General features: G+C 40.4%; 1 protein-coding gene across 1 annotated transcript; it reads right to left on the bottom strand.

The window, feature by feature from the left end:
- Positions 1–606: 606 nt before the first annotated feature.
- LOC134802335 (zinc finger protein 709-like) lies at positions 607–22829 on the bottom strand. Its single transcript, XM_063774943.1, has 12 exons — positions 22559–22829; positions 16112–16237; positions 14785–15348; positions 12610–12744; positions 10871–10995; positions 8220–8294; positions 7418–7553; positions 6350–6553; positions 5044–5265; positions 3051–3152; positions 1980–2078; positions 607–1234 (listed from the first exon to the last, which is right to left on the bottom strand). The coding sequence occupies exons 1-12, from the start codon at positions 22709–22711 to the stop codon at positions 989–991; spliced, it is 2187 nt and encodes a 728-aa protein (XP_063631013.1). The 5' UTR covers positions 22712–22829; the 3' UTR covers positions 607–988.
- Positions 22830–24320: the final 1491 nt, after the last annotated feature.

Here is a 24320-nt window from a genome sequence, read left to right as displayed (position 1 = left end):
AATAGTTTTTGGTGATACGGCGGCAACGGACAAAAAGTTGATAAAATTCCAGGAAAACTTCACAGGAAACAAGGAAAATTTTATTGTGGAAACGGAAGTTTCGATTCCATACATAAATATGAGAAGTCTTCGGAGTGGTTATAGGTGTATAGGGAGAAAAAAGCGATGGATGGATGGTGTGAATGACGATATGAGAAAACAAAGGAGTGTGCTGAGGGGACGAAAGATAGAGAAGAATGAAAGAGAAAAACATGTTGTGCCGACCCCACATAAGGCACTTGTCCCACCGCCGACGATGAGCGATAAGCGAGTAGAACGATAAACTAGAAACGAGTGGGCGAGCGGCGAGAAGCGAGTGCCCAATACTCCAATAGTTTTGTCGCTCGGCTATAGGCGAGTGTTCGAGTGCGACGGGCTATTACTCGCGTCACTCGCTCGGGCGGTGCAGCGTAGCCGAACACGCAGACTGACTGGTCTCGCAGCTTGAGTTCTGACTACGAAGAGAGCCAGTACCGCTGAGCTAGTTTTATCTTATCGCGGCGACAAACTAGTAGAGCGAGTGCTCTCGCCGGCAGTGTGAACAGCCAGTGATGAACTATTAATGTATGTGTCTCTTTTACTAACACAGGATCCTAATCTTTTGTTCGTTTCTTGGGCGAGAAAATCGCCGATGGTTAATCGCTTACTCGCTCTTGGTGGGACAAGTGCCTAACGTGGGATATGGGTAAGGGGAGGGACAAGAATACAAGTGTATAGGGAGAGGAAAGCAGAGATGAAGTTGCGGAAAAATTATAGTAGTAAATAACTTCGTATTCTCTGCCTAAGTAACACATAAAAGAAAGAAATAAAATGCATTATTATTATTGTTTTTTATTATCAAAATAACAAGTTAGTCTAAGGTTATTTGTACTCGGTTCAAAGACTTCAGAAGTGGGATACTTTCGTGATATATATTGGCAACAATGGCGACGAGGTAAAAAAAGATGTCTTAATATATTTCCTCAGTTACTATTTCTTCTATAATCTCTTCTATCTGTTCATCTTGTGAACTTGTCTGTGTCTCCTCTGTAGCCTCTTCTATAGTATATTGCTGTGGTTTCTTCTTCCTCGGAGCGCGTTTAGGCCACGGCTCGCCGTTGTGGACGGTGCGGACGTGCATCTTCATGGTGTACGGTGTTGTGAACACGCGACCGCAGATATCACAATCAGAATTCTTGCGGATGCCCATGTGCACCTGGACGAGAGAGAAAAACTCATGTCAAAGGGCCTATCACGAGTGAGCCGCGACCTTAGAGCATGCAGTAACTGAGTAGCCTTTCATTAATTTACCCCTGTGTCAAAACTCTTGCACAACGTGCAAAAAATAGTATAGACATTTTCATGATTTATTATAATATCGCATTAGGTTGCTTTTCAAGGTGAAGGGGAGGTTGCATAGCTCGCACTTGAAGGGTTTCACCCCGGTGTGCACTCTCATGTGGCCCTACATATAATGGTACTTACGATGCGGACATGTCGCATTAGGTTACTTTTCAAGGTGAAGGGGAGGTCGCATAAATCGCACTTGAAGGGTTTCACCCCGGTGTGCACTTTCATGTGGCCCTACTTATAATGGTACTTACGATGCGGACATGTCGCATTAGGTTGCTATTCAAGGTGAAGGGGAGGTTGCCCAGCTCGCACTTGTAGGGTTTCACCCCGGTGTGCACTCTCATGTGGCCCTACATATAATGGTACTTACGATGCGGCCATGTCGCATTCGGTTGCATTTCAAGGTGAAGGGGACGTTGCACAGCTCGCACTTGTAGGGCTTCACCCCGGTGTGCACTCTCATGTGGCCCTACATATAATGGTACTTACGATGCGGACATGTCGCATTCGGTTGCTTTTCACTGTTAAGGGGAGGTCGCATAGCTCGCACTTGAAGGGTTTCACCCCGGTGTGCACTCTCATGTGGCCCTACATATAATGGTACTTACGATGCGGATATGTCGCATTCGGTTGCTTTTCAAGGTGAAGTGTAGGTTGCACAGCTCGCACTTGTAAGGCTTCTCCCCGGAGTGCACTTTCATGTGTGTCTGCACACAAACAAAAACAATAAGTCCTATCCCCTCCTAGACGACCATCTCACGCTAAAATTTGCGTTTACAGCTTTTAAAATGGGTCTCCATTATTTAATAACACTTTTATAACATAATAAAACACACCTCATTATTCATAAAACTTTACGGGCCTGATTTAGTTAAATTATGTTTCTTACAAATACATAATGACAGATAAAGAGAGACCAACGATTATTATCTAATTGAGGTTTGTGTTTATAAATAAGGGGTTAAAAATATTAGTTGGGCAAAATATTGGCTAGTCCTCTGGTCACCGGAAGCCTCTATAAGGCGCTTTGACAGCTCCTCATAGAGGCGACGCGCGCTAGGTCCCCATGGCTCCAAAGTTTCCACACCATACATCGCAAAAAGTTTAAAAAATATACATTCACACACTTCTGTCAGGAGAAGAAAACTAGAGCTTCGGGCTTTCTCGGCTCCGTTCGGCTCAGCATTGCTCCGAGCAATTAATATTGCTGGCACAACTTGACGTCCCGTTGCGTGCACGACCACAGATAAGATAATAACTTGAATTTTGACAACCCTAAATAGCCGAAATTGATTGTGCCATACATTAGAAAGGGACAGCATGATTCGTCCCTGAATCGCTGTCAAACTTCTGTTATGTAGGAAGTTTGCTTTCTGTACGGTAGTAATCTTACTTATTCTGTGGCCTGGGCTATCAAAATCGCTGCCAACTTAGCTTGGTCTAAAAAAAAAAAAACCGGACAAGTGCGAGTCGAACTCGCCCACCGAGGGTTCCGTACTTTTTAGTATTTGTTATAGCGGCAACAGAAATACATCATCTGTGAAAATTTCAACGGTCTAGCTAGCTGTCTGTTCGTGAGATACAGCCTGGTGACAGACGGACGGACGGACAGCGGAGTCTTAGTAATAGGGTACCGTTTTACCCTTTGGGTACGGAACCCTAAAAAAGGAATACGTTACCACTAATTTAGCTTTCAAGTCGAAGCGCTTCGGGCAATGGTCGCAGGCGAATGGCCTCTCCCCCGTGTGCCTCCTCAGGTGATTGCGGAGTTGGAAGGAGTTCTACACAAACAAACATTAACTTTATTATTTTGTAATAAGAAGATAAAAACGACTCTAGTTTTCAATCCAAAATCACCTACTACTCAGGAAGACGACTCTTATAAAACCCAAACTCGATGAGGTTATTCGTTAAGCTTTGGTTACCTAGGAAAGCGGTGCCGTCGTATAGCGGACGCAAAAAGACGGCCATCTTTACGGTGACGATATGTGGAAAGTTCTACGGCGCCATAACACACCGTTAGCCACGAAGGTCAAACGAAACGTATCCAGGAGAGAAAATGGACGACCTTCATTTAGCTTATATAAATTACTTGAAGGATGAACTATCATCAGAAGAGGAAAATAATCGTAGTGCGAAAGATCATTTATTCATATCTCCTGGTACAGGGGCCTATTTCTCGTACGTTACAAGTCTTGTAATACAAGTGTGTATCTATGGTAACGCTTGTATTTCAATATTTTTTACAAGTTTCCGTTTCACGTAAATGTATAATTGTTACAAGAGCGGGGATAAAAGAGTTTTCACAAGTGTTGTTGTTTCACAAGTTGACAAACACTAGTAGATATTATATACTAAAATAGTAATTTCGTTTCTCAAAAGCTGTACTTTATACTTGTAGCTTGTGACTTATCACGAAATAATGAGGAGTCTCTATAAACTGCTAATATGCGTTTTTGGTAAAAATCGATTAATAAATAAATGAACATATTGCATTTTTAAGATCTCAAACGTGTAAGTTTTGAATGCACTTCGTTAAAATCAGTAATATTATTTAAATTTAGCTTTTATTCTCCAAAAAAAACAGTAAACTCATTCGTATGAAATTATTATAATTGGGAAAGAACCAGTAAATGACCAATAACATAATAATTTTGTAACGAATTCACCCGTATTATAAAAAAAAACTGACCCACCCTGAAGCTTGTAAACATTCATAGAGTGACTGACGAAACTGAGTTTGATTTTACACTTGTAATTGATAATATTGAGAAACGCTTTTCATTACTACTTGTATTATTATACGCTTGTATATTCCGAAAACACAAGTCAGCCATTTTATTTTCCTCTTATTAAGATTATGATGCATAATAGTGACATTGACATTAAGATAACATTTATAATGGCCATTGCATTTCCTTTTTGCATAGTAAACAAACCTATTTTCTAACTTTAGACAGCCGCCTTGTAGCACTTGTAGTAATCATTCCTACGAGAAACAGAATTAAAACACACTTGTACAATGAAATTTTAAATGTAAGCTTGTAGACTTGTGAACTTGTAACGTACGAGAAATAGGCCCCAGGAGGTGCATTTGAGATTTTAGTACAAATGGCTTCACCGCTATCAAATAAAACGTTTACGAAACTATCCGTCGACGGCCGTCATGCAAATGATATTCAAAACCACACAGCAGCTTTCGCAGGCGTATGGTTAAACACATACACCTGAGAAAGCTGGCTCTCAAAATAAAAAAAAAAAAACGTCTGCTCACCGCGAACATCTTCCCGCAGTGCTCGCAGCACTTATTACATTTGTCTTTCTGTATACTTTTAATCACATATGTATCCAATATGTCCAATAATAAACGGGATTCAAAATATTAAAATACATACAGCAGCTTTCGCAGGCGTATGGTTAAACACATACACCTGAGAAAGCTGGCTCTCAAAATGAAGAAAAACGTCTGCTCACCGCGAACATTTTCCCGCAGTGCTCACAGCACTTGTTATATTTGTCTTTCTGTATACTTTTAATAAAATATGTATACAATATGTTCAATAATAAACGGATTCAAAATATTCAAATACACACAGCAGATTTCGCAGGCGTATGTTTAAACACATACACCTGAGAACACTAGCTCCCAAAATGAAAAATAAAACTGCTCACCGCAAACAATTTGCCACAGTGCTCGCAGCACTGATTATATTTGTGTTTCTGTATTGGCTTCGCCGGGTACCGGTACCGGTACCGGTAGGGCGGCTCCTGGCCCAGGGCCAGCGCGCGAAGATTCGCGGCCTTCTCCTTCGCGTTTCTGGAGTCGCCTTTACCGAGATGCTTGCGGGCTATGTGCACGTCGTATGACTCCGCGTTCAGGAATGTCGAGTTGCACTGAAAAGGGGGAAATTAAAAAGTTGCTGTGGTCATCGACAATTTTGACATATTTCTTTTGTAATTGTTATAGCGCTATCTTATTTGTGATGTGTAATTAAGTATTATCCATTTTCATATGTACGTATTATGAGACTCCATTAAAATAGTAAAAGTATATTCTGTTGTTTTAATAAGTCCAGGTATAATACTAATTATTTATTTAACGTTATTTGCACAAAAGAAAATTGGTTATAGCAAATACACTAACCACTTCGCAGCTCGGGTGCTCCGCGTCCGCATGTTACTTCAGTGCGTCCTCACTACCGAAGCTGTCCCCGCACTGTACGCACGGCCTCATCGCAGCATGACCCCCGACGCCATCTTAACAGCACACACTACATACTAACCACTTCGCAGCTCGGGTGCTCCGCGTCCGCATGTTCCTTCAGTGCGTCCTCACTACCGAAGCTGTCCCCGCTCTGCACGCACGGCCTCATCGCAGCATGATCCCCGACGCCATCTTGACAGCACACACTACATACTAACCACTTCGCAGCTCGGGTGCTCCGCGTCCGCATGTTCCTTCAGTGCGTCCTCACTACCGAAGCTGTCCCCGCTCTGCACGCACGGCCTCATCGCAGCATGATCCCCGACGCCATCTTGACAGCACACACTACATACTAACCACTTCGCAGCTCGGGTGTTCCGCGTCCGCATGTTCCTTCAGTGCGTCCTCACTACCGAAGCTGTCCCCGCTCTGCACGCACGGCCTCATCGCAGCATGATCCCCGACGCCATCTTGACAGCACACACTACATACTAACCACTTCGCAGCTCGGGTGCTCCGCGTCCGCATGTTCCTTCAGTGCGTCCTCACTACCGAAGCTGTCCCCGCTCTGCACGCACGGCCTCATCGCAGCATGATCCCCGACGCCATCTTGACAGCACACACTACATACTAACCACTTCGCAGCTCGGGTGTTCCGCGTCCGCATGTTCCTTCAGTGCGTCCTCACTACCGAAGCTGTCCCCGCTCTGCACGCACGGCCTCATCGCAGCATGATCCCCGACGCCATCTTGACAGCACACACTACATACTAACCACTTCGCAGCTCGGGTGCTCCGCGTCCGCATGTTCCTTCAGTGCGTCCTCACTACCGAAGTTGTCCCCGCACTGCACGCACGGCCTCATCGTAGCATGTTCGCCGCCATCTTTATGGACCCCGGCTTCCTGGTGCTTCTTCAAGGCGTCTTCGCTTATGAACGTCACTGAGCATGTCTTGCATTCGCGATACTTTTTTCTCAGCTGGCAACAAAATTTTACTCTGACAAAGGGAATTAAGAAGACATACAGGGTGTCCCATAAGTGACACGTCACAGTGACACTGGAGGTAGACCAGGCCAAGAGGACCCAAGCCAACTTAACATGACCCCAGTAAAAGTGGCACGGTTTTCGAGTTATTGCCAAATTAAGGTTCTTCAAGAATTTTGACCGTTTTTAACATTGTAGTGTAAACATTCATCTTACGATGGTGGAACTTCACATGTGTGTACATATGTATGTAGTGAATAATTATTTTCCACCGTATTTCCACGGAAACGTACGAACGTGTCTTCCTATTTCAGTCAGTCTCGGTACAAAAAGTACTGATGTAGACAAATACGAACGTTTTCGAGAAAATACGATGGAAAACAATTACGCACTACATGATTGTGTACTCAATGTACTGTAAATTTCTTGCATTGCATATTTCTACAAGATCACAATATAAGTAAATCAACACTCGATGGCTGCCTCTATCCGAATGCTCATCCGCACCGCGTTCCATTTGACAGCGGGCTCATATTCTAAATTTAAATATCGTGACTAGCCGGTCATAGATTAAAAAACCGGTCAAGTGCGAGTTGGAGTCGCGTTCCAAGGGTTCCGAACATAACTCACGCTTGACTGCATTTTAATAGGTTTTCCTGCCATCTATGGGTAAAGTAATATATTATGTATTTTTTTCAAAATTTTAGACTCAGATGTTTCAGAGATAAAGGGGGGGGGGGGGGGATGGTCGAACAGACAGACAGACGCACGAGTGATCCTATAAGGGTTCCGTTTTTTCCTTTTGAGGTACGGAACCCTAAAAAGGCTGTAAAGGTTGCAAACCTTTACAGTACTCACCTTTAGCACACCGTGCTCGTACGACTTGTGCATGCTGAGGCCCATCTGGTTGATAAAGGTCTCTCCACACATGTCGCACGCCACGTTCAGCGTCTTGTGGCGCAGGCGCACGTGGCCGAGGTACGTGGACTGCTTCCTGGTGAACAATGCCACAGAATATAAATATTTACGATACAAGTGCGGAAAAGAGGAGATTCGAGCGAGTGAAGATAAATTAAAACACGACCGGAGTGTTTTAAATCGACACGAGTTGCGAATTGACACTCAATGGTATTGTATTCTTGAGACTCTTTGACTAACTCAGTAAACTAGCTCAGTTCAAAAGATTTACACTAGAGATGCACCGGATATCCGGTTACAATCCGGTATCCGGCCTATCCGGCATTATTTTACTATCCGGCCGGATACCGGATAGTGACATACTATCCGGTCGGATACCGGATAGTAACATTGATTGATTTCGGAGTAAACAAATTGGATTTAAGAAACACACGGTCATAATCGTTTATTATTTTAAAACAATTTAATAATTCCATTGACCTGCACGCGCACTCATTTTGAACCTAGAAATGAGACCGCGCGAACGTGCACTATGAAACAGGTCAAACCTGCAAAATGCGCACCTGAAAAACCGAAATGTAGGTATAGTTCCGCTGGCCGAATATCCGGCGGCCGGATACCGGATATTCGGCTAATGGTCAGGCCGAATATCCGGTATCCCGTATCCGGCCAAACAATTATCCGTTGCATCTCTAATTTACACTATATCTAGTACAATTATTTATTCTGTGACGCAGGTTACCTGAACTCTTTCCCGCAGTACTTGCACCTGTATATCTTGCCGGCGTGAAACAAGTGGTGCAGCCGCGCCTGGTGCCTGCGACACAGGTTTCAATATTCATTACTATAGTTCGTTTTTAGGGTTCCGTACCTCAAAAGGAAAAAACGGAACCCTTATAGGATCACTCGTGCGTCTGTCCTTCGGTCACAGCCTATTTTCTCGGAAACTACTGGACCAATGAAGTTGAAATTTGGTACACATATGTAAATTAGTGACCCAAAGATGGACATATTTTTTTTTATAATTTTAAAAATACATAGGTTCGAAATTATTTATGAAAATAAGCGAAGAATGACCATTCCCCCCCCCCCCCCCCCCCCCTCTTTATCACCGAAACTACTGGGTCTAAAATTTAGAAAAAACTACACATAATAGTTCTTTACCTATAGATGACAGGAAAACCTATTAGAAATGTGCAGTCAAGCGTGAGTCGGATTTATGTACGGAACCCTAGAAACGCAAGTCTGACTCGCACTTGGCCGGTTTTTTTAGCATTAGAAATAAGGTAAACAATCTTGATGTGTATTTTAATTGATAAACACATTTTAACAATAAGTTACGGCAAATATGTAACAATTATTAATCTAATACGATCATTTATATTCGTCTGCTTTCATAAGTAATAGTTACTGATTTAAAAAAAAGCGTTTTTCAATTAAAAGATGTGTCAAGATCGCTTGCCTTCTTTCAAGTTCATTCTGATGCTAAAAAAACGAACTATATCATAGAGAAATATACATATCTTCAAACTTCAACATTTGTTCAGCAAATAGGCCACAAGAGCACTTTTACACGTCAACATTGAATTTACATACAGGCAAAAATAATAACAATACATCAATATTTTTTTTGAATACAACTATAACTGCAACTACCAATTTTATTCAAACTAACGTTAATTACTTAGAGATGTATGGTGTCTTAATGTCGAATCACGTAAAAAAACTATAATAATAATACAGGGTGTAACTGACCATGGGGCTTTAAATCCAGGGCTCGATTCTACTCACTAAACTGAGTTATTTTTATTATGGCACCAAGCCGAAATCCCGAAAAAATTTTTTACTTTTTCATACATTTTGGCTGATCAGATGTCGACGTTTTCTATGGAAAAGCCAAAATTTTTTCCCCGATTTTAGGGTTGGTCCCATAGTAAAAGTAACTCAGTTTAGCGAGTAAAATCAAGCCCTGGAATTAAAGCCCCATGGTCAGACACATTAGACACATACTGTATAAAAAAAATACAGATACAAAACACAAACAAAATCTATAATATTTAGAGGTGTAAATGTCTCTAGGTGTCAGAACTATAAGATTATATAGTTTATCAAATTATCCTTAGAGATGTATAGAGTCTCCAAGAGTCAAAATCCTGTATAATTAACACATTCATTAAGAGAAATAAACATAGTACAAACAAGTAAAGAAAGAGTGGTAACTCAATTCAACAGTTCTCTTACCAAAACGCAAGTTACTTCGTAGTCGACATCTAACGTCAAGGGGCTATTCATAAATTACGTCATTTCAAATTAGAGGGGGGGGGGGGGGTCTGGACATCGGACGACGGTAGCATGAAGTAGGAGGAAATGGGGTCATTTGAAGCATGATTTTTGGATGATTATAGGGGGGGGGGGGTCAAAAATCGTCAAAAATCGATGACGTAATTTATGGACAGCCCCCAAGTAGTGGAACTATCAGTACTGCTACTTGACACCAGATGTCACAAATGTCGGTACTAACGAAGAATGTGCTAAAACAATTTACAACTAATTTTACAAGCGGAAGGAGTTGAAAAATAGAGTTCCAGTGAACCTGACCTGATCCGGTTATATTAGTTGAAAATTTTTGAGCATTAAGAGTTTTGGTTTACCGCGACATCTATTGTCAAGTAGCGGCACTGATAATTCCGCTACTCGATGCTAGATGTCGACTACGAAAATAATAGACGTTTTGATACCAAAACTGATGTATGGAGTGACCATTCTATGCTTACTATATTTCTCTATAACAATAGACATGAATGTTTTTTTTTTATAAAATTTCTGTAAAGTTATGTACTCACTGAGTATAATTGCATGAATTCTATAGTAATTTAAATTGTATTTTTCTTAATTACTCGTAATGCATGTTAATTATAAGATGTAATAATGTTTTGAAAAGATGTGTCCCGCCGAGTTTGTTGCCAGACCCATATTGGGATACCCTCCTCCAATTGTGGGGGTGGGGAGGTGTAGGGTTGGAGCCGGTATAGCTTTATTTGACGTTCATAAGCGCATTGTAATATGCCTACTTGAATAAACAATTTTTTATCTTTATCTAATGTTTTCAACTCAGTGAAGCGTTTTACACATCTCTATGGTTCGTTTTTTTAGCATTAGAAATATGGTAAACAATCTCGATGTGTTTTTTAATTGAAAAACACATTTTAAAAATAAGTAACGGCAAATATGTAACAATTATGAATCTAATACGATCATTTATATTCTTCCGCTTTCATAAGTAATAGTTTTTGATTTTTAAAAAGCGTTTTTCAATTAAAAGACATGTTAAGATCGCTTACCTTCTTGCATGTTCTTTCTAATGCTAAAAAAAACGAACTATAGTATACATACCTCGTCCGGGACACGAACCCGCACTCCCTGCACACATACTTGATCCTGTGCGTGTCGTAGTGCATCCACAGTTTGCCTTTCCTGCTAAAACGAATCGTGCACACGGGACACTTATGTTGTCCTTTCTGAAAAACAAGGCCAAGTTCGAGTCGGAAGTATAAAAAAAAACAACGGGTTGCACTCCGGGAGTGCCGGCAGAAGTGAAAACTCAACGACATTGTAACTCAAAATATTAATAACAGCGCCATCTAGTGCAAAATGTCTGCAGCACTATGTATAATTGAGGTTAACGCCATCTAGCGTTTTTTCGTCGCATTACATGAAACCCCTAAGCACATCACTGTGAGTACAGTCAACAACAGAGCTATGAATACAGGCAAAGTGCCAAAAATATGTATACACGACCTTAATGTACAGGCAATAAAGTACTGTATACATATTTTTGACACTTTGCCTGTATTCATAGCTCTGTTGTTGACTGTACCACAGTTATATTAATACCAGTTTCAGACAAAACTCTCTAGATGGCATTTAAATGAAAAACAATGACATTGTCCGTCACACGTGACGTCACGCAAGCGCCCTACACCGCCTAAACGAAACAGCAGGCTCAGGCATACATTTTCGCCGCGCAGTAGAAAGAGAGGGTTACGCCTTACGCTGTTTCGAGTTTAATATTTTTTCCCCACCTCAAAAAGTGCACAGCGCCGCTAAAGAAGTTTTCACTTCAAAAAAATGTTTGTTTTTATATTACATATTTCCTCTCAGAATCAACCCGCCAATTCTTGGGATTAGTTGCCAAAGCGGACCCCGGGCTCTCATGAGCCGTGGCTAAAAGCCGGGACAGTCGCCATGAGATATATCGGAGCTGCTGGGATGCTCGGGCACCAGTCTTTCTCGCTATATCGTAAATCCGTAAGGAATTCGTATAGGAGGTGCAAGCGCATATTGCTTGCCTTTAAGCCGCGTCTCGATATCGCGCGGCGGCCGCGCGAGCATTGTTCGACCGCGGCAAACCTGTATTTTGGCTCGCGAGCCAATTTTGGCACCATCTTGAACTATAGCGCGGCAGGCGATCCGACGATCGACCACATTATATAACAAAAATAAATTATTCGGAACGAAGTATAGCCAAATAGAAAAATGATCTGTTGCGATAATCACTACATTTACTGTTCCATAGAAACTGTTTAAGGCCGTATAATTTAATTAAAGTACGACACTTTTCATTATCCATGTATGCGGCCGCGCGAGCCAACTGAAATATATACACATCCGTCCCAACTGCGCGCGAACATTCCTTTGCCGCGCGTCGAAAAACCGACAATGAATGGTTCTATGCGCGGCGCACGGCTCGCGCGCCAATGATCGAGTTGGCGCGCGGCAGCCCGGTATCCATTGCGCGCGGCTGCCGCGCGACCCAATGTTCGATAGTTTGCCGCGCGATATGGAGACGGGGCTTTAGAGTTGGTCAAAGACGCCTAGTCTTAGTGAGATGGCATATAGTCGAGAAATCGGGCCTGGTTCCACCGTGGCGGGGTGGCCAAGGGGTTCAAGGCGTTAGCCCGGATTGCTAAAGACGACGGTTCGAATCCGGCCTTCACCACTGGAGGGCTTCGTCACTTCTTTAATATATGACATCTATTTCAGTTTATAATAGGTGTTCAGATATTACTGAGCACCGTGGCCGCTCCGATGTATCTGAAGGCGACTGGAAATCGCGAGGCAGATGATCTTACCCTGTCATGTTTGAGTTTGTGGTGCCTGTAGGTGTCATAGGACCTGAAGTGCCTCCCGCAGGGCTCGCACGGGTGAGGTGAACTTTTGTACTCCTCGGTGTCCCGGCGAGCCTGTATCTCGGCCATCTGCTCCTCCTGTGGTCAAACATGACTAATCATTTTATGATAATACTAGCTTTTGCCAGCGACTTCGTCTGCGTGGAGTTAGTAATTTGGGTAGCTTATTTTTTATCCAATCTGCTTTTTATCGATTCCCCATACAAACTTCCACCCCTCTTTTCACCCCCTTAAACCCCCTTATGATTTCTGTGATAAAAACTACCCTATGTCCTTCCTCGGGACAAACTATCGCCATACCAAATTTCAACTAAATCGGTTCAGCGGTTTAAGCGTGAAGAGGTAACAGACACACAGACACACTTTCGCATTTATAATATTAATTAATAATTATAGTATGGATTGATAATTTTTTCTTCTTTGGGGAACTGATTTTACAATTTAAGTAAAACAATATACGTACAAGTATGACTGTTACTGTACGGGTCAATCGTTTTTACAATAATCAATATAAATCAATAGTTTTAATAATTTAACTAAAATTATATTTTATTTGTATATCTGTACTAATATATTTATTTGTATAGCTTATAGTTGCACTCTCTCGGACGGGTCTCCACGGTAAACCAGCGTCGGGGACCTCAAAGGTTCCTTGACATGATGCTGAGTGGAGACCATTTCAGAAACGCTTTATAACAAATCTAAAGTCTATTTTCTACATTTCCTAGTATGAGCATAAAATGTCATTTCATAGTATGAAATGTCATTTTAGTCTACCGAATAAAAATATTGCCTTATGTCAGTGTTATTAGTTAAGTTTAAATTTAAGCGTTTTTGAATTAGGCATCTTCTATTCTATTCTATTCTATAATTATAAGAGGCACAAGAGCGGGATCGCCTGATGGTAAGCGATTGCCGTCGCCCATGGAGAGTCGCAACACCAGAGGGGTTATGGGACCAACACTGAAATCGCGAAAAAATTGTACATTACGATACAAGTGCGAAAAATAGGAAATTATTATAAATATTATTATAGGACATTTATTACACAAATTGACTAAGCCCCACGGTAAGCTCAAGAAGGCTTGTGTTGTGGGTACTGAGACAACGATATATTATTATATAATATATAAATACTTAAATACATAGAAAACAACCATGACTCAGGAACAAATATCTGTATCATCATACAAATAAATGCCCTTACCAGGATTCGAACCCGGGACCATCGGCTTCATAGGCAGGGTCACTACCACTAGGCCAGACCGGTCGTCATTTACGAAATACTTGAATTACGAAACACGAACGAAGGGACTATTTTAAATCGACACGAGTTGCGAATTAACTTTTCGCAGGTGTATTGTGCAACGTTTTATAGTACCCTTAAATTTTTAGGGTTCCGTACCCAAAGGGTAAAAACGGGACCCTATTACTAAGACTCCACTGCCCGTCCGTCCGTCTGTCACCAGGCTGTATCTCATGAACCGTGATAGCTAGGCAGTTGAAATTTTCACAGATGATGTATTTCTGTTGCCGCTATAACAACAAATACTAAAAAGTACGGAACCCTCGGTGGGCGAGTCCGACTCGCACTTGTCCGGTTTTTTTGACATACGCATGTACGAGTATATTGCTAGTTACCGCACTAGGGCGTAAATTAGCGCCATATGTACTGTAAAAAATATTAATTCATACATTTACATTCATTATTTATTTCATAACGAACTAACCACACGTTTACTAACCAACAATGTTTTATGGAATTTAATATTCGGAAATAAATAAATATTAGGGGACATCTTACACAGATCAACCTAGCTAGCTAGCCTCAAGCTATAAAGCAAAGCAATGCTAGGCGACGATATACATACTTATATACATAAATATATACTTATATACGTAGGAAACACCCATGACTCAGAAACAAATATTTGTGTTCTGACACAAATAAATTCCCTTACCGGGATTCGAACCCTGGACCATTGGGGTCACAAGCACTACCCACTAGGCCAGACCGGTCGTCATAAAATGTTCTTTTTTTTTGGCTGCTCAGATGTCGATACTGTGTGTGCCTTAAGTGCTTTCATTATACATAGATATTAATTTGTAGATTCTTACATGCGTTAATATTTCAACGTCCACGTTACAGTCTATTTTAAATTCTTCCAAATCCACTGTTGGCAAAAACCCGTCCTCTGCAGACCTCAACTTCTTCTTTCTTCTTCTATCTGCATTATCAAATTCATCTTCTGTATAATTATTATTTCTCTGTCTTTTGATTTGCACAGATGTATTTACATTTCTGTTCCTTATCTCAATCTTATCAATGGTAACTTTTTCTACATTATCTTCATTTACGCCACTATTGGCTTCATTTCTTAATGCTGTATTATCATAAATATCATCTTCAAACGTATCAAGATATTCAACATCAAACATGTCATCAGTCTCATTTAATCTATTATCTGTATCATTTTTTACAACATTGATCTTTATCTCATTTTCGTTGTAACTCTGTATTTCCATAAATAATGCTTTTTTTAATTCATCAGTTGCTATAGGTTGTTCTATAACAAGCGGCGTGGCTAGTCCGTCTATACTGTCAATCTCGATGTTAGTTCGAGTCAGGTCAACCAGTCGGTTGGTTAAGCGGTCCATGGCACGAACGGAGTCTATAGTCAACTAGAAAAAAATAAAAATAATAGTGCATTACAAAAAAAGGTGGGATACTCGTATAAGAAATAGCCAAATAGGGATATAATAAATAAGGCAATTGTCTCGCGCGTATGCTTGCTATGTGTGGACTGTGGACCTGGCTGATGGCTCATTATAGGAATTTTCAGTATTGCTCATGTATTGAACAAATAGTGTAAAAGAATTTACAATGTTGATATTGTTGATATCCAGGGAGGAAAACGGGGACTATGTTATGTAATCTTTCCTCTGAAGTGAGAATAGGGTATTTGACTGTATTTAAAATAAAGTATTTTACACCATGCATGAAATAAAGCACAAGATAATTAATAGAGAAACGTAGACAGCAGTTATGTTTAGGCACAATTTCTCCGCTCTCACAATTTCGGCTGGACCAGAGGCACGAGAAGATAAATTCTATCAAAGTCAAGAGAGAATACTTAATGGAAGACCTCTCAAAACCCTGAAAAGACATAACATCTGAATACGGCTAAAACAGCCGATTGCAGATAAAATGAGAGAAAATAAAAACAATTTCTCCGCAATTTCTATTTTAAAACCCGTATAAAACCATAAAGAGAAGGTTATTTGATTGTGACTACACATCCTAGTGTTTCATATAAAATTCCTAGAAGCAAAATCGTTTTTACAGTTCGAAAAAAGGAAGTGATTTGACTAGTAGTCAAATACCCTATGGTTGTAAACCAACTGATGTAACTATAGTGTGTCCAGGCCTAAAAAGTATCCTTACTTCTCCCTTCAAAGGTAGTATTAACTCGTTGGCCCGAAGACACTTGGCTCTGAACGCAGCGCAGCGCTGCATGAAGGCAGCGCACCAAACGCACAAGTGCAGCGGAAGCTTGTCCTTCTCACTTACCTAAAAAGGTAGAAATTGCAACTGTGAATTGTTTCTTAACCTCTAGCCCACAGACCTATAAAAAGGTCTCCCATCTCATTCTAATTTAAAACTTTATTTTGACAAATCAAAATTGCATTTGACTTGGCTAGTTTTGACGTCTGGGCCGGTAGAGGTAGGAGGCAATGCATATTGGGTTATTAAATTAAATTAAACTTATTAAAGACCAACAAAGGATCAATTTCGTTAGTGACATATTTTAATCTTACAACTAATGTTAGTAGGTACAAACACAAACTTATTAACGGGTACCTAATGATTCTCCGATAAACTTTTAGCAGATCATCGATTCGCCGACAACGATTCGCCGAACATCGTTTCGCAGAGTCATTTATTTGTCAATGTAACTTCTGGTCAACTAACGTTACGTAGACTCTTGGTTCACATACCGTTCAGTTTGCTTCTGTGTAAATTCGCAGAACGATTATTGGACGATTTCCATTTGGCAGAGTAATCGTTTCGTTTAAGAAATGTTTAGTCGAATAACGTTTCACATTTTACATATAAGTCGTTATTTTCGAAACAAAAGAATGAAATAAAATATTATCATTTTTTAAGTAAATGCGTTAAGTATGTGTATATAAAGTTACGAAGAAGTTAGCGAATATGTAGTGTCAAACTCGTGGTAAGGCTACAGTTGCACTTCATGAAATTGGTGGATTTCAGGAGGAAATGCTTGAGTTACTTTAGAAAATACCGAAATCATAATGCCTTTAAAAATTTAGGGGTTCCGATCAGATCAGAACTAAAATTATTATGGGAATACCTCGCGGGTAACTTTTTTCAAACAAAAAAAGAATAACTCAAATCGGACCATGGGTGCTGGAGTAATCGCTAAACATACTACTTTAAAAAAATCATCATCATTATCATCAACAATCATCATCATCAGGTGCACTTCATCAATAATTGAAATCTCACCTTATTTTATAATTTTTTTTAGCATTAGAGAGAAGGTAAGCGACGTTGACATGTCTTTTAATTGAAAAACGCTTTTTAAAAATCAGTAACTAAGTATTACTTATGAAAGCAGAAGAATATAAATGATCGTATTAGATTCGTGAATGTTACATGTTTGCTATGACTTATTTTTAAAAAGAGTTTTTCAATTAAAAGACACGTCAAGATTGTTTACCTTTTTTCTAATGCTAAAAAAACGAACATTCAATATTAATGCCAAATGAACATTCGACCTATTGTGTTTCGACCAATGGTTTCTCGGGTAATTATGTCAGTTACTAAATGATTATTCTACGAATAGTAAATATGCGTATCAATGTTCTGCTTATTGACTACTCTCGCAAACGACTATTATGCGTAACGAGATTCGGCGAATCGTTACTCTGCCAAACAACCCGTCTGCGAATCGTTGTCGGCGAAACAAAAATCGGCGTATTTTTTTTCGGAATATCAATAGGGCACCCTTATTAACTAACTAATAGACCGGGAGACAGTGACACATTTTACTGGATCATTTGTACCAGTATGGCGGTTCGTCAGGGGTCTAAGTACGTAATGAAGGAAAGAAAAATGATGGTCATAGCGCTGGTACCGGCGGCCCAATCGCGTGGGCGTTAGTCGAACGTGTCGGATAAAATACGAGTGTCGAACGATTTGTTCCACAAAAATCCTCGTATTTTCCGATAGTCCATAAAAAAGAAGTAGGCGGTAGCGAAATGCCATACTACTCCGGTGTGACTTACAGCCCGCCATACTGAGGCGAACACATTAATTAAAAAAAAACAATTCAATCATTTGTGCCAAGCTAATTTTTGCACAGGTGATCATCGTCGAGCAGCCATTCATGGACATCACCATGCCATACTTTTCGGATGGTTCCAAATGGCCGCCATATCGCCGCAAGGGAGTTAATTTTTTTTTTGCTAAACGATTTGTACACGTGGTTATGTGGGGGAGGGGGGTAGCCAAAAACCTCACCAAGATCACCAAGCGGGAGGAGGGGTCAAAAAGTAGGCGAAAACACCTCGCGTGATTTGTGCACAACACCTGATAGCACTTCTGAACGGAAAATAAACTTTCTAAAAACCTGAAGTTTGGCAGCAATTCAGGGACAAATCATGCTGTCCCTTTCTAATGTATGGCACTATCCCTTCCGGCTATTTAGGGTTGTCAATTCAAGTCATTATCTTATCCGTGGTTGTGCATGCAAAGGGAGGTCATGTTGTCAACCCTAATAATTGCTTAGATCAATGCTGAGCCGAGAATGGCCGAAAGGAACAGTCTCGCCCCCCTGGTTATGTTACAAATATTATTAAATGATATTATAAATATTGTATTGACTCTGGAATACCTATTGATAGAACATCAATGCAATATTATTAATGTTTGCTACCAAAAGGTGGTCTTGAAGACATTAATACTGCCTGTTGTTTACCTCTTCTTGTTGTTTTTGTATTGAGGTGTACAATGAAGAGTAATTGTATTACTATTTACAACACTATAAATGTATAAATGTTACATACACTGTACTCAACTTACAGTGCAAACAATTTTATTTTCTATTACAGTGGAATCCGTTTTTTATGACTCTGCTTATACTGACCAACCGCTTACTATGACGCAATTACTGTGAGAAGTTTGGTTTACATATGAAATTCTTTGTGACAAAGTCCTATGAATACTATTTTTATGGAATTATGGACGGTAGTACTGACAAATTCACTGGTTTTTCGTGGCTATCCCCACATCATTCCCTGCGAGGATGTTTGGTGTGTGCGTGGCATTTAAGTTATTTTAGTTTTGATTCTCCGTGAAAGTTGATGATTGGTACGAGGTAATAAAACTCATCTCTCACAAAGTAATTTGAGATTGATTTAGAAATCAACAATAAGAAGTTAATCAACTATGACATCCACTTAGTACAATGACGTGTTTATCACTTCCCTTTGATGTCATTATAAGTGGATTCTACTGTATCTTTAACTAACATCATTATTAAAATGAAACTCATTGTTAAATGCCTACCTATGTATTACTCATGAAAAAAAAAGGGTGAAAAGAGTGTTTGAGGGAAAACCGATAGGATGCCACCTGGTCGGTCGACCTAGGTATCGATGGGCGGATGTGGTGGACGCCGATCTTCGCGAGCTCCGGGTTGAGAACTGGCGAGAAACGGCACAGGATCGGGATCAGTGGCGAGCAGTCATGTTGGAGGCCAAGACACACTTTGGGTCGCTGCACCAGAGGAGTAAGTAGTAAGTAAGCATGTATTACTCATAGAGCCTTAGATATGATAACCTGTCCAGTAGCATCGTCTTGGCAGCGAACTATTCATCTGGTTAGCTCGTAAGTTATAGTTTGTCAAATGAGTGTCTTATTTTAAACGTAGACAGAGAAAATCATACCAACTTTGTCTTATACTAGTTAGGGCGAGCGAAGCGAGCCCTATCACTATTCGACAAACTATGCATTCTTGTGGTACACTTTACGGAAAAACTATCGCACTGATAGGTTTGAAATTTAACATAGTAATTTAAATTCATGTCTAGATGTGTTATCAAACATAAAAATATAATTTTATAAACCTAAAAAAATTAAATAAAGGAATAACACTTTGTATTACTACTAGCGCCATCTGTTAGAAAAATTATGAATTAAAATTCGTGCTATGAATACAAAAAAGGGTTAAAATTTTGGATTCTGACCCATCTCACTTCGTTCGGTTTGATTCCCAATTTAGCAATTAAGTTTCTGTGAATACTGGAACATGCAATCTTGCTGTATATTCACTGCGGAGGTCAATTTACTCGTATGGTCTGTTCTGTGACGCCGATGAACTGATCAGTCATGTTGTGTTAGCAAACTTAAATCGGGTATTTTCAGTTCGAGAAACAGTTTCAGAGCTACTATAGCTTGAAACTGCCAAAATTATAAATAAAGATAAGCATATTTGTTAATACAAACTTCAGTGATTTAGGGCCGATACAGACGGACTACAACCCGACTGTATGGAAACTGCACGCCGACTGCACGCCAATTGCAACGTCGGCGTGCAGTTCAACAAAATGACCCAGAACCCTGGCAGTACCTAGTGGAACTCAGGTTTGGTGCAACATAGGCACGCTGCTTTAGTAATTCGAAACGTCTTGATGAGGACTTGGTAGAGCAGTACCCAAGATAGCTGATGCTGAACCCTGGTAGTACCTAGTGGAGCTCGGGTTTAATATAACATATCGCTGTATAATACAATGTTTCACTTTTATCGAACTGAAATTTGAACATTGTCATAGTGACATTAAGTCGAATTTCAACTATCTTGAAAATGTAACATAGAACCTTGTAATGGGCAGCGATATGCACACGCTGTTTTGGTCATCCGACTCGTCTTGATGAGCACTTAGGAGAGTAGTACCCAAGATAGAGCTGATGCTGAACCCTGGCTGTACCTAGTGGAACTCAGGTTTTGTGCAACATAGAAACACGCTGTTTTGGACATCCGACTCGTCAGAATGAGCACTTGGGAGAGCAGTACCCAAGATAGAGCTGATGCTGAATCCTGGCAGTACCTATTGGAACTCAGGTTTGGGGGGAAGAGCATCCTCAAAGTAGACCCAAGATGCGTTGGGACGACGACATCAAAAGGACTGTGGGGAAGAAGTGGCTCCAGGTTGGCATCACGCTGTTTTAGTCATTCGACACGTCTTGATGGGCATTTGGGAGAGCAGTGCCCAAGATAGAGCTGATGCTAAACCCTGGGTGTACCTAGTAGAACTCAGGTTTTGTGCAACATAGAAACACGCTGTTTTGGACATCCAACTCGTCAGAATGAGCACTTGGGAGAGCAGTACCCAAGATAGAGCTGATGCTGAATCCTGGCAGTACCTATTGGAACACAGGTTTGGGGGGAAGAGCGTCCTCAAAGTAGACCCAAGATGCGTTGGGACGACAACATCAAAAGAACTGTGTGGAAGAAGTGGCTCCAGGTTGCACAGGACTGTGACGAATGGCGTAAAATGAAGGAGGCCTACACCCGAAGGGTAGAATAAGGCTAAAGAGAGAGAGAGAGAGAGAGGCACACGCTGTTTTGGTCATCTCACTCGTCTTGATGAGCACTTAAGAGAGCAAATTATGCGTAAGTTTATGTGCGGAGCAGCATGATTACCGCCAGTAGGTGTCCAGGCGGGATAGTTTTACGCTCAATTGTGTGGTGTGGACGCATAAATAAATTCAAGGACATTGGCTCGCTGACCCAACATTATGTAGGAAAGCCAGTTGGCTTCCTTACAAAAAGTACTGGGCGACCGTGTAGGATGTAATAAGCGCTTATGAAATTGTATATTACGTGTGGATGATATTGGCAATTTGATTTTGTCGTCTGGATACGTTATTAATGGACAAAGTAAAAGCTGTAACAGACAGGCATACCAGACAGCGACCGGGGCCCAATTAGTGGGTATATTTCTTTCTTGCTCTCACTTATAGCTGCGTCCTTAACGGACTTATTACGTATCCACTCGATCGAACATGGAACAAGCCTTGGACTGGATCAAAGTCGCTGTCCGGGACGTTTAGGTAGAAATACTCCGCGAGCCCTTACAAGGCTCTGCTTTTTGCTAGTACTAGCACCCAAAAGAAAACTATGAGTATAGTTTTCTTCATAGGCTTACGCACGGTGGGGCAAGTGGGGCAGCTTGCCCCACCCTGGTCTGTGGTCTGATGAGAAGCTAAACATTTTTAGGAACAATTAAGGCACATAACCATACTTCTGCCTCACCCTTTAAAAAATGCTAGGTACGCCTATGGTTTTCTTTGTTCTTATTTACTGATAAATTGGTTTGACCGACTATAGTTAGGTTAGTTATTAAATAACTCAGTCAAGAATTAGCTTCAATTGTTTTGGTTGGGGACTGAAAGTCAGCAGTCTAGCTGAGTCTCATCCATTTTACTACCCTAACATTTATAAATTCTGATATTTTATTGTACATGCAATTCATTCAAACATTTTGTGTTGGTAAATAAGTATCTTTTTTTACACACTATCTCAATAAACTGCCAGACTCCCAATATCATGAATCTAGTATATAACTGGATCTGGCATGAAGTGACCGAACAGGATAGTCTTATGTATCTTTCAGTAGGAGTAGCAGCGAAAGAGCTATTGCTTGTCCTTGTCACAGTCTCACACCGTAAATTAAGTATGTATTATGGTGGGCCACACATAAATTCGACCAATCATAGTGTCGCATTGCGTATGTTTTGCACTTCACGGAGGCACGCGTATACCACTTCTATAGGATCCTACCTTCTATGCCCAATACTTACAACAATCCCTGTAACACGGAAGAACTCTCCAACAAGTTTATGCTCAAGCATGTTGACTAGCCTCTCTTCAGTCGCGAGACACGCTCGACAACATAACACATGGCTTATTTGCTTTGCCGGACGTTTGCCGCCAGTTTTCTTTCCAGAACCCATTTTTTGCTGATTAAATACATGAATTACGAACAACGTTTGCTATAATATCAATATTTACTTTTATATCTCATTAACAACCCCCTAAAACCATACAATTCAGCAAAACAATATTTTCACAACACGAAATCACAAACCTGACGCTAAATTCGCAAAATAGCAATGCCATGCCAATGACATAGATCAATGACATTGACAGTTATTTGTTTTTTTTTTCAAATCAAGGTGCGTTTACGGAGCTTTTTATAACAAATGCTTGCGTTCGGTAGTAAAACCCGTAAAAGTCTTAACACACTATCGCACCGCATCGCGACTAGCAACGATCATGAAGTTATAAGATGGAGTGAACTGTCACTTTTTTTGCCATACTAAATTTCACCTTATCACCGAGCCAGAAAGACGTTCTTACCAGGCTAGAGAAAACGGTCCACTTGAGATAGCAAAGGTGGGTCGCGGTGTCTCACTCGCACATGTTGCCAATGTTAAAAATATACCATTGTGGTAGTTTTTATATGAATATACTACTGAAATTAAATACCTTCTTATATTATTTAAGTGCTATATTTAGAGTAAGGTTCTGATATCTTTTAAGAAATTTGTAAATAATTATGATGTCAATATTATTAACTGATTTAACCAAGCATGTGCACAACAAAAAAAACATTAATTTTGATATGGTAGACATTGTAGTAACTTTGAATATTAATTGGTATCCCTAACGTGTGATGACATGTTATCAAAACACGTGAATGAAAAATTTCTTAAAAATTGTGAATAAATGTTGCGTTAAAGGTTGTAGGAGTGAAAGAATTTCTAATTGTGGAATATTGTTTCAAAAGGAAGCCACAATTATTACATTTTGCGATAAAAATACAAGTCAACATTGTCAAACTCATTAGGGTGACCATGATGTCGGCACGATGAGAATCAGTGTTAAGTACACAATTCTTATTACGTACTTAAAAGTAAGTTTATATGAATAGGTATGTATTTATTTCGGCATGTTTAAATTGGTGAAATGAGAGCCAATACAGAATAAATAATTGCCAAAATTGAAATCCAAAGTCCTTAAACATTACAGACACATTTATACATTGTTATAATAATAAAAAAACACATTGATAATAAAAGAAAAATAGAACTTTATGGTAATTTACTGACTTTTGGGACGATACCAGAAACGTTACTGGGAATTTACCCTCTTTGGAAAATTTAATGGGAACGACACATCACTAGTTTCTTTACATTTCACGACTCTTCTCTTTTCGCACAGATGGTCTACCACCGTGAACACCGAGGTTCGCAAATTGCGGGCATCTTTTACTTTTACTCCTATAAAAGAGTAATTACAGAGACAGAGAAAGATGCTCGTCAAACGATGCAAACTTCGGTGTCTATGCTCCAGTGACAAGCGTCCTAGTTAAAAACTATAGCAAACGGGCGTAGCGGTCCCACGCGACCCTGTGGCAGTGGCGGATTTGCCCTAAGGCCGAGTAGGCCCGGGCCTAGGGCGGCCAGATATTTTAAGCGGCAGTCTAGACGATGGGTGCTGAGAAAGGGGCGGCTAGTGCTTGCTATGAAGGGCCTGGGACCTAACGCGGCAAAGACTGTA

Source organism: Cydia splendana, chromosome 24 (genome assembly GCF_910591565.1).
Source record: "Cydia splendana chromosome 24, ilCydSple1.2, whole genome shotgun sequence".
Lineage (NCBI taxonomy): Eukaryota > Metazoa > Arthropoda > Insecta > Lepidoptera > Tortricidae > Cydia > Cydia splendana.
This window is presented reverse-complemented; position numbering and strand designations above follow the sequence as displayed.

Excerpts from the sequence above, each read along its gene's own strand:
- LOC134802335 (XM_063774943.1), bottom strand. The coding sequence starts at position 22,711 with ATGGGTTCTGGAAAGAAAACTGGCGGCAAACGTCCGGCAAAGCAAATA. Across the intron at positions 7,554-8,219 it reads TACTGCGGGAAAGAGTTCAG|GAAGCAGTCCACGTACCTCG; the intron begins GTAACCTGCGTC and ends ATTGTTCACCAG. Across the intron at positions 5,266-6,349 it reads AGCACCCGAGCTGCGAAGTG|TGCAACTCGACATTCCTGAA; the intron begins GTTAGTATGTAG and ends CCCCCTTTTCAG.